The following is a 10,636-nucleotide window of genomic DNA, read 5'->3' on the forward strand; positions in this document are numbered from 1 at the left end:
CCCGACTCCGGGAGGGGTTGCATGCGGTACCGACGACACTCTCAGAGCTGGGTCGGGGGCCTCCCCGGGGGTGGAGAGTGGGCTTAGGAAACTGGTTCCCAAGGAGCTGACAGGATGAGGGGCGCAAGGGGCCGGGACGACGACTTGCCACCGCAGAGGAGCCTCCCGGAGGTTTCCTCTCCTTGGGCGTTATTGTGCGCCTCTGTTCGCTAAGGTGGGGGCCCTGGGCTGGAGTGAACAATTGCTCACTTCGCCGAGTTGGGGGTGCAACTCATTGCTTGAGCTATGGGGATCGCAAGGGAACTCTTGCTTCTTGTGTCTTTCTTAAAACTCACTTTTGAGTGAAGGATCTGATTTTAGAACTAGGTGCGGTGGGGAGGCAACCTTATTTTCTCGTAGTCTCCACGTTCACATCTCAGCGTGCTCTCTACCTGTACCCTTATCTCCTTTTGGTCCGCTCAGGCCACATTCCTCCTACTATGTTGCTCTGGCTCTTCCATCTCCACCTCTGATCTTCCCGGTTCTCCCCCCTCCCTTTTACAGATTACGTCTATTTTGAGAACTCTTCCAGCAATCCGTACCTGGTTAGACGGATTGAGGAGCTCAACAAGGTGAGTGGAGTGGAAATACCCCCACCCCAATGGTCTCTTCTGAGGTTTCTAACTTCAGATGGAAGAGAGGACTCTATTCTAACAACCCATTCATATTCATTCATTCATTGAGTGTATTCAGGGAAGGCTATTGAGAGCTTAGTGGGAACTTTACTATTCTGTCTCTGGGAGGGAAAGGAAAGGGTTTTGGAAGTCTATCCTTGAATGTAAGTCATTACTCATAATTTCCTGGGCTTTTCTGCTTACATAGAAACTTATTCACAGTTAAATCTTGTCTTTGTGCATTTTTATTTTCAAATGACCAATTTTCACTGCGATTTTTTCCTCCCCTTAGACTGCAAATGGAAATGTGGAGGCAAAGGTTGTCTGTCTTTTTCGGCGAAGGGACATTTCTAGTAGCCTCAACAGCCTGGCTGACAGTAATGCCAGTGAGTGTCTTCCCCAGCTTCTCTCCCTCCCTATGATCTGAATCTTGGGCATGTCCCTGCAGGTATTTCCTCTAGTAGCATGCCTAAGGCAGGGGTGTGAGTTTGGGGGTGGGAAATGCCTGGTCTGAGGAGGGAGGCCTGTTTTTACACGTTGGGTTTGAAAGCAGGGTGCAGAGACCATGATAAGGAAAACGAGAAAATACATGGTTTGAGAGAGAAAGATGATAGCATTTACACAGATTAGGAGGAGCTGTAGAGGAGAAAGCTTCTTTAAAGGGTGACAGTTTGGAGTACATTGGAACTATGGGTGTTGACTGAAGGTCAGGGTGAAAAGGAAGAGTTTGCACTGAGAAGTCTATATATAAGACTATTTTGTAATCACGAAGTGATGAGAATACATTGAAGGGAGAGGATACGAAACTAGGAGATGGTAGGAAGGTTTTGCACTTTTTCTTTCTCACCTCTCCCACTTTCCCCTCCATTTTATATCTTCCCCTTTTCCTTCTGTCTTCTCATTAAGCTCTCATCTTCTTTAAAAGTTTTTCTTTTAGTTTTCTTTAACTTTGTTTTTCTTTCTTGCTTTGGTTTTCTTTCCCTTTTCTCTTGTTCCTCTTTCTAAGTTATTTTCCTTTTTTCAGGTTGCTTTGGGCATGAAGGGGTTAATGAGGAGCTGAGCTTACCGAGTTCCCTGCCCTTTGGGGTTTCCAGCCTCATCAGGCAGGGGCTGACCTTGGCCTTGTCCAATCAGAAGGGATGTGGGGGGTGTGGTCCCCCTTTCCTTAGCACAGGGTTTCCGGAGCACACAGGCAGGGGGTGGAGCTTACTGTGCCCCCTTCCCCCTCCCTGAGGTTGGGAACAATACACCAATGAGCCTGGGCCTGAGGCTCTTCTGTCCCCGCCCACTTTGGTTGGCACCCAGCCAGGTTAACCCTTTACACCAAGGTTTCAGGGCAAGCTGCAGCTCCTTGGGGAAGAAGTTATTGGCATTGACTTAGAGTGGTGCTATCTTTGAAAGCCCTATAAACTATTATTAATTATCCCAGTAGAAAATGAGGTATGTTTTGGAACAGTCTCCTGAAATCTGAAAAGAGGAACTGGTAAACATAATCTTGTGTGATATTTTTTCATTTTATTGGACTCCTGGACCTCAGGCCGATTTAGCAAAAAAGACACGTGTGTGATATTCTTGCTGGGCCTGGTGTGGGCAGTATTGGGGCTTTATGAGTGGTGTTTGAGCACTAGCAGCTGGGTTTGGGATGTGTCTTTACAGCATTCTTTTTTTTTTTTTTTTTGAGTTGGAATCTCACTCTGTCACCCAGGCTGGAGTGCAGTGGCATGCTCACCATGGCCTCCACAGCTTCGACCTGCTGGGCTCAGGCGATCCTTCTGCTTCAGCCTTCCAAGTAGCTGGAACTACAGGCGCACGCCACCACGCCTGGCTAATTTTTTGATTTATTGTAGAGACAAGATCTTGCCAAGTTGCTCAGGCTAGTCTCAAACCCCTGGTCTCAGGCAATCCTATCGCCTCAGCCTGTGCTGGGATTACAGGCTTGAGCCTCCATGCCCAGCCTTTACGGCATTCTTAGCAGTTGTTGCCCAAGAACATTACTGATGGAGAGTTGGAAGCATTTAAAGTAGGGCAGAAGGCTAAGAGAAAAGGCTGGTAGGGTGACTGTATAGAAGGCAGATGTCTGGGAAATATGAGAAAAAAAGCTGAGATAGGAAATGTTTTCCCTGACTTAGAATTCCCAATGTTGGCTGGAAGAAAAAAGAAAAAAAACGAATTTCTAACATGACATTTTTATGGATTAGTTTCTGACTTGGTTTCTTCTTTCTTAATTTCCCAGGGGAGTTTGAAGAAGAGTCAAAGCAGCCAGGGGTGTCGGAGCAGCAGCGACATCAACTGAAGCACCGGGAACTTTTCCTTTCTCGGCAGTTTGAATCATTACCAGCTACCCACATCCGGTATAGGACGATTGGGACTAGCGTGGCTTGTCACTTATGTAGAAGTTGGAGAGGAGGGGGTAGTGTGTTGGAATGCTGTGAAGAGGGAATGAGGGACTCACCCAGGGTTTTCTGCCCTGTCTTGTAGAGGGAAATGCAGTGTGACCCTCTTGAATGAGACAGATATTTTGAGCCAGTACCTGGAAAAGGAGGTGAGAAAGAGGTGTTGGGAGAAGAGGGAAGGGAGTGGGTATTGCCCCCCAAAGCAAGGGGGAGGTAGGACAGTGAGATACAGGGTGATAGATGGCCTGTCTTAGGAACTTCACTGTCCCCCACTGTCCCCTGCCAGCATGGATTGTTGCCCTGCTTACCTTCTCTCTCCCCATCTCCAGGACTGCTTTTTTTACTCACTGGTGTTTGACCCTGTGCAGAAGACACTTTTAGCTGATCAGGGGGAGATCAGAGTTGGTTGCAAATACCAAGCTGAGATCCCAGATCGCCTGGCAGAGGGTAAGGAACAAGACAGACTGTATGGCTACTGGGTTATCTAATTCCAAGGGGTACTTTATATCAAAGTCTCTGAGTGGCATGCCCTGGAGGGATGCAGTCAGCAAGGCTCTCTGCTGTGACTCTGACAGAATGGGACCCTAGGAACGTGACAGGGGCAAAAGGGCACAGTTGGGAAGAGAAATCTGAGAGTTGAGGCAACTGGCTGATAGATTTAGGCTGGAGTAGAGGAGGAAGGAGGTATTGTTATGAATGATAAGATCTGATTATTTTCTCTGGGCCTCTCCCTGATGATGCCATTTCTCCGTTCCCCAGGAGAATCTGATAATCGGAACCAACAGAAGATGGAGATGAAAGTCTGGGACCCAGACAACCCTCTCACAGACCGGCAGATTGATCAGTTTCTTGTGGTGGCCCGGTGAGGGGTGGGTGGATGGGGAAGATGGGCTGGGGGAGGTGTGGATTTAGTTAGGAGTCTCAATCATTTTTGGAGATGGATTTTAATTTTTTCTTTGGCATGAGTATTGTCCTTTTTTCTTCTCTAGTTCAGTTCTTTAGCCCACTCAGGCTTTCTTCTTTCCCTCTTGACTTTTTAATGTCTCCCTTAGAGCCGTGGGGACCTTCGCAAGAGCCCTAGATTGCAGTAGCTCCATTCGGCAGCCAAGCTTGCACATGAGTGCAGCTGCGGCCTCCCGGGATATCACCCTGGTGAGCAGAAGTTGGTGGGTAGCTGGGTAGGCTGTGCTTTGTGGGGACCTTCAGAGCCTGGGGACAGGAGAGGAGAATGTCTCGGGGGGTTGGGGGTGTTTGGGGAACAGCAGGGAGTGGTGCTAAGGGTTTTAGGTACTCAGTGTTCTCCAACTTTCCTGTAGTTTCACGCAATGGACACCTTGCAAAAGAACGGCTATGACCTGGCTAAGGCTATGTCGACCCTGGTGCCCCAGGGGGGCCCGGTGCTCTGTCGGGATGAGATGGAGGAATGGTCTGCCTCGGAGGCCATGCTATTTGAGGAGGCCCTAGAGAAGTATGGGAAGGATTTCAATGACATTCGTCAGGATTTTGTAAGTGGTTGGGGCTAGGAGGAGAGGTGGAAGAGATGACAGGTGAGGGAACCAGGACCTGGAGCTAGATGCCAGTTCATCCTTCTTTCTTCTGCCCTTCCCTTAGCTACCCTGGAAGTCACTTGCCAGCATAGTCCAGTTTTATTACATGTGGAAAACCACAGACCGGTATATTCAGCAGGTATCAACTGGGGTGGGGAGGGTGAACCAGAGGCCACCCTCTCACCTCTGCCTTTGAGGTTGATGATGTTCTCCCTGCTGTGATGCTCTGATTCTTTCTTTTTTCTTTCCTGCAGAAAAGATTGAAAGCTGCCGAAGCAGACAGCAAACTGAAACAGGTCTACATCCCCACCTAGTAAGTGCTGTGGTAGGGAAAGTGGTATGTTTTTCTTCTCTTCCTCCAACCTGTGCCTTCCTCAGTGATGGGGGATGGGGAGGGGGCAGGGTCAAATTATAGAGACAGGGTAGAAATGGATTCTTTTTCTTGATCAGTGTTCTGGTTTCTTCCCCTGTCTCTCCTTTTAGCACTAAGCCAAACCCCAACCAGATCATTTCTGTGGGTTCCAAACCTGGTATGAATGGTGCTGGATTTCAGAAGGGTTTGACTTGCGAGAGCTGCCACAGTGAGTTCCATGGAGGGCTGGGGATGCTGGGAGTGGGAGGGAGGCCTACTCTGGCCCAAGAACCTGAGGCTTGGGTAGCATGTTTCTTCCCTGCCACCTTCTCTTCTCCATGCTCGTACAGCAACACAGTCTGCTCAGTGGTATGCCTGGGGCCCACCCAACATGCAGTGCCGCCTCTGTGCTTCCTGTTGGATCTACTGGAAGAAGTATGGGGGACTGAAGACCCCTACCCAGCTTGAGGGGGCTGCTCGGGGTACCACAGTAAGGACCAATGTGGGGACAGGCAGGGGAGAACAGTAAGCATATTGATGTGAGCTTTAGGCCAAGACCGGAATACTTACTACTCAGTGCCTAACATGATGATGATTTGATGGGCAGGGGGTGCTTGATTGGTTGGAGAGTTTGGTAGATCAGAGAAGGGTATCAATAAAGAAGTCAAGCAGGAAAAATTGCCCTTTGCAGGGACTGGAAGAAAGATGGAAGCCTCAGTGCTGATGTGTATTCTCCCTTTTCCCTATGCCCTTCCTCTAGGAGCCACACTCGAGGGGTCATTTGTCCAGACCTGAAGCCCAAAGCCTCTCCCCTTATACAACCAGCGCCAACCGGGCCAAGCTACTGGCTAAGAACAGGCAAACTTTCCTGCTCCAGACCACAAAGCTGACCCGTCTTGCCAGACGCATGTGCAGGGACCTGTTACAGCCAAGGAGGGCTGCCCGACGACCTTACGCCCCTATCAATGCCAATGCCATTAAGGCAGAGTGTAAGAGCAGGAGCAGTGGGGCTAGTGGTGGGTTTGGGGTTGTTTTGACCACAGACCAGTGTGATTTTGGATGTTAGGATAGTAGGCCATAGTTTCTTTAAGGAGATTACACATGGCTCCTGGCCTCAGAAGAGGCTCAAATAGTGAAGCCCCTTTAGAAGCTTTCATCTTTGTTCTCCAGGCTCCATTCGACTTCCTAAGGCTGCCAAGACTCCATTGAAGATTCACCCTCTGGTGCGGCTGCCCCTGGCAACTATCGTCAAAGATCTGGGTATGGGATGGGGAATCAGGGCAGTGTCAGGCTCTCACTCCTTTTCCTATCAAGCACCTTTCTCTCCCTGCTTTTTTCTTCCCCATTGAGTTCTCAGAGGTTGGGTATAACAAATAATACTTTTGTGGGTTAATGAGGTTTTTCATAAGCTGTCCAGTATAACTATACCGATTTGGTAAGATCACACTCGTGTGATTTTTGAAGTACTGGTGATAAGTCACCAGCCTCTTCTCCCATTATTATTTTTGGGGGTGCCCAGGTAAACTTTTGGCCCAGGGAAAAGAGATGAAGGTAAGAAAGGGAAACTGCACAGTGAAGAAAAGGTGCAAAAGTTCTCTATATTTTCTTCATTTTTTTTTTTCCTGGCAGTGGCCCAGGCACCTCTGAAACCAAAAACACCTCGGGGTACCAAGACACCGATCAACAGAAACCAGCTGACCCAAAACCGGGGACTGGGAGGCATTATGGTGAAACGGGCCTATGAAACCGTAAGTTAACAGACTGGGATGAGCCAAGCTGAGTTAGCTAGGCTTTTGTTTCTCAGGAGTCTGAGAGGGTCCCCTCCCTCATTGTGCTGCTCGACCCTTTTCCAGATGGCAGGGGCTGGAGTCCCCTTCTCTGCCAATGGAAGGCCTCTGGCCTCAGGGATTCGCTCAAGCTCACAGCCAGCAGCCAAGCGTCAGAAACTCAACCCAGCTGATGCCCCGAATCCTGTGGTGTTTGTGGCCACAAAAGATACGAGGTAGAGAGTCCATCATGGGAGGGACTGAAAGGTGCACATCCACATTGGTGGGTCTGGGAAATAGAAGTATTGGGGCAAGAGCAGCTCTAGGAAGGCTATGGGTGCAGGGTGGGGATGGCAGAAAAGAATGGGCCGGAAGACAGAAGTGCAGAGTGGAATGTGGGGCTTCACCTGGAGGTCATAGTGTTCTCCAAGCCTTTTCTCTTCACCTTTTGCTCTTTCTGGCCAGAGCCCTACGGAAGGCTCTGACTCACCTGGAAATGAGGCGAGCTGCCCGTCGGCCCAACTTGCCCCTGAAGGTGAAGCCAACGCTGATTGCAGTGCGGCCCCCAGTCCCTCTGCCTGCACCCTCACATCCTGCCAGCACCAATGAGCCCATTGTCCTGGAGGATTGAGCACCTGTGGGGAAGGGTGGTGGGCTGAGAGGGAGAGGGTGTCCTGGGCACCCAAACCTGCCTTCCCTTTAGTATCAAAGGGAGTGAGGAGTGAACAGGAAGAGCGCCAGTGGGTGTGTCCTTGGAGGGGTTGGGCGCCCTCTGGTGTTACCGCCTCAATACTTGTCCCTTTCCCATGCCTCCGTGCTTGGTGATGGAGGGCAGACTCCAGGAACTTGGCCTATGTGGGAACCTAGCCTTTTTTGGGGGGTAGGACCCACAGTTGCCTTGGACAGTTTTGGGGGGAGGGTTTTTTAATTTTTTAAAAATTTTGCCCTTTGTGAAAGGGGATGCGGGAGGGGAAGAGTAAACAAATATCTGGTGGTGGTACCTGGTTGGGGGAGGGGGGGCGTGCACTGCCATGTCTGTCTTTTTTTTTTTTTTTTTTTTCTAATTGGGGGTTTCTGTCCGGTGTCCGGACTTTCCTAATTGGAATTTGAGGCCCCTAAGCTGGCATCAACCCCAGGCCATGCTCGCTCTTTCCTTCCCTCCCCTCCCCCTCCGCCTTTTGTACGCCAGTTCTCAGAAATAAAGATCTTTTGTCCGTTTTTTTAACCTCGGATTCTGTAATTGGTTCTTATAGTAACAAATAAAAAGCTGTTTTCTTCAGCTCCTCTTGGCTCAGCTGTTCTCTGCCATGGGTGTGTGTTGTGTATTGGGGGTGTCTTTGAGAGGGAAAATAAAGGACAAAGGACAACAAAGGAGGTACAGATGGTGCTTGCCCTGGGAACAGCTTTATAAGATATGCAGCCTGGACAGAGACAGTCTGCTCCAGCTAGCTTTCTTGTGGGACCCTAAGTGCCCCCCAGCTCTCAGTAGTGCTGGAGCCCAAGTACCATCTTGGTCTAGATTCATTCACAGGAGTTTAAACAAGCTGGCTCTCTGGATGGCTGGTGGCCTTCACAGGAAGGACGTGAGGGTGCTTCTTCCTCTGTTCCCCAACTCATACTCCCCTCTCTCTCTTTTACCTAAGGAATTCTGGGAGTTGCTAGCTGCTCCAGGGTCAGATATAGCCCACATTGGTGGTGTGTTAACTACCAAAGGAATTGTTTTGTTTTGTTTTGAGTTGGAGTCTCACTCTGTCACCCAGGCTGGAATACAGTGGCATGCTCATGGCCACTGCAGCCTTGACCTGCTGGGCTCAGGCGATCTTTCTGCCTCAGCCTTCCAAGTAGCTGGAACTACAGGCACATGCTACCATGCCCGGTTTATTTTTTGATTTATTGTAGAGATGAGGTCTCACCAAGTTGCCCAGGCTGCTCTTGAACTCCTGGACTCAGGCAATCCTCTCACCTCCGTCTCCCAAAGTGCTGGGATTACAGGCTTGAGCCACCATGCTGACACTACCAGAGGAATTTACACTTAGTTCTGTGGTGTACAGACTGATGCTTCAGGATCCTCAAGGCCAGCCTCAGCAACTATCTTGAATCTGGGTCTGCTGTAGTGCTGTTTCCTGTCTTTTTAGACAGAGATTAAATGCCTGAGCTGGGCCCCACAGGAGAAGCATCTGAGGAGAGAGAACAAGAAGTTCAGCCTGCTATGTGCTTGGGCACTTCCTTTAGAGATGGGGAACCACCTGAGGGCTTGTGACTTGCTCAAGGTTACAGACCTTGGTATGTCTGCCTCAGAGCAAAGCTGGCATCACAGTAGGAGCTGACTAGCTCACCTGACGGCCTCCTCCATCTCATGGTTTCTGTCCCTAGGGTCTTCCTAGCACCCATACTCCCTCCCTGTCCTGAGCCTACATTTCGGTGGTGTCGGGAGAAACTGACAACTATACCAATCTAGGGGTTAGCAGCACTTTCTCCCGCCAGTGTCTTTACTCAGCTGCCACCAGAAGTGGGTTCTGTCGCACTGCCTTGACGCGCCTCGTCACTACACGCAGCCACTACTGCGGAAGGAATGAGCCTGGCTCACCGGGACCGCAGCGATCTGGCTGGAGCCTTGTGCCGGGCAGAATTCCTCAACCAGGGCTGGAAGCGGTCGCGGAACACCAGTTTTGCGGGAGGACCGAGGCGGAGGGAGAGAGTACACCAGAGGTGGCTAGGAGTCCAAGGACAGCCCTGGGCTCCGTGGGACAAAGGATTGGAAGCTGCCCGTCCTCCGCCAGTGGAGCACCGGGTGCCGCCGCGCGGGTCTCTGCTGCGGGATGACCGAGCGCAAGTCCGGCCAGCCACCGCCAGGCAAGGGGCGGCCCGGAGACCCTCAACGCGACACGGGTCTTTGTGGCTGTTGTTATGAATATTCACGATTCTTTGGCCCAATCAACACCTGAACAGCTTAGAATATACCAATCGGCTTACGGCATGCCACTAAGCATCGCAGATGGGCGGTGGGTGTTTCCTAAAATGGGCGGAGACTTGACACCGCCTATAAACGCAACCCGGAGTCCAAGGAGTTCGGTTTCAGGAGGAGTGTGCCCACGCTATTGGCCGGCATGACGTCACTTCCTATCTGGCGAGCGGAAGTTGCTGTGGAGCACGTTGCGATTTGGAGAAGCGGGTTCCGGTGGTGGCAAAAGGTGGTTGCGTCTTGTGAGTACGGGAGAGCCGTTATGGCGGCGGTGGATTCGGATGTCCATTCGCTGCCCCGTGGGCGTTTCCACTGCTGCCTTTGTGACGTTACTACAACCAACCGTAAGCGGTGGCTAGTGAGGGGGGCGCTTACAGGCTTTCGTTTTTTGGTCCTAGCGAAAGTTAGGGTCATAGTTCCAGGCCAGTTGGTTGATGGGGGTCACTCGCCTCCGTTTTCACTCTGCACGTCCGAGGGGATTAGGGAGTGGGGAAAGACCCCCACATTGCCTCCCCTCCCTCTCAGCATATGAAATTTTCACGACGAAAGTGTCATTGTTTTATTCCTCTTTAACCATCATCTCTTGGATCGGCTCTGTGCCTGGTATTCTGCTGGTCTTTATGGTGGAGAGGGGGCTCAACGATGAAAGAGCTCAGCATCTAGAGATTGAGCCCGTTTCAGTGCTTTGTCGACGGGTTTAGAGATGTGTGGGCAGTAATTATGAGACAGAAGAACAAGAGTTAATCAAGAAGCTTCTGTAAGCATGCTTTGCCGTACCCTGTATGGACATGTGTGCTGTAATGTTTGTTGGGAGAGTTCCTGCTCGTGGTCCTCAGTTTAAAATGATAAAAACAGCCGGGTTCGGTGGCTCAGCCTGTAATCCCGCGCCTTTGGGAGGCTGAGGTGAGTGGATTGCCTGAGCCCGCGGGTTCAAGACCCGCCTGGGCAGCGAGACCTCATCAT

General features: G+C 50.7%; 2 protein-coding genes across 2 annotated transcripts in view; both read left to right on the forward strand.

Moving 5' to 3' along the window:
- Positions 1-7,993, forward strand: part of MTA2 (metastasis associated 1 family member 2) — an 8,829-nt gene extending 836 nt beyond the window's left edge. The window contains exons 2-18 of the mRNA XM_008062456.2: positions 544-611; positions 946-1,039; positions 2,887-3,004; positions 3,132-3,195; positions 3,376-3,493; positions 3,806-3,908; positions 4,099-4,198; positions 4,363-4,551; positions 4,658-4,732; positions 4,848-4,906; positions 5,077-5,174; positions 5,296-5,435; positions 5,706-5,934; positions 6,116-6,205; positions 6,575-6,693; positions 6,799-6,947; positions 7,177-7,993. Of these exons, the coding sequence (XP_008060647.1) occupies positions 544-611; positions 946-1,039; positions 2,887-3,004; positions 3,132-3,195; positions 3,376-3,493; positions 3,806-3,908; positions 4,099-4,198; positions 4,363-4,551; positions 4,658-4,732; positions 4,848-4,906; positions 5,077-5,174; positions 5,296-5,435; positions 5,706-5,934; positions 6,116-6,205; positions 6,575-6,693; positions 6,799-6,947; positions 7,177-7,342 (1,979 nt within the window). The 3' untranslated portion in view covers positions 7,343-7,993. The remainder of the gene's footprint in view (positions 1-543; positions 612-945; positions 1,040-2,886; positions 3,005-3,131; positions 3,196-3,375; positions 3,494-3,805; positions 3,909-4,098; positions 4,199-4,362; positions 4,552-4,657; positions 4,733-4,847; positions 4,907-5,076; positions 5,175-5,295; positions 5,436-5,705; positions 5,935-6,115; positions 6,206-6,574; positions 6,694-6,798; positions 6,948-7,176) is intronic.
- A 1,796-nt stretch (positions 7,994-9,789) lies between these two features.
- TUT1 (terminal uridylyl transferase 1, U6 snRNA-specific) overlaps positions 9,790-10,636 on the forward strand; it is a 13,821-nt gene continuing 12,974 nt past the window's right edge. Inside the window, exon 1 of the mRNA XM_008062457.1 lies at positions 9,790-10,017. Within this exon, the coding sequence (XP_008060648.1) occupies positions 9,819-10,017 (199 nt within the window). The 5' untranslated portion in view covers positions 9,790-9,818. The remainder of the gene's footprint in view (positions 10,018-10,636) is intronic.

Source organism: Carlito syrichta, unplaced genomic scaffold (genome assembly GCF_000164805.1).
Source record: "Carlito syrichta isolate Samal-C Ts95f unplaced genomic scaffold, Tarsius_syrichta-2.0.1 Scaffold305706, whole genome shotgun sequence".
NCBI lineage: Eukaryota > Metazoa > Chordata > Mammalia > Primates > Tarsiidae > Carlito > Carlito syrichta.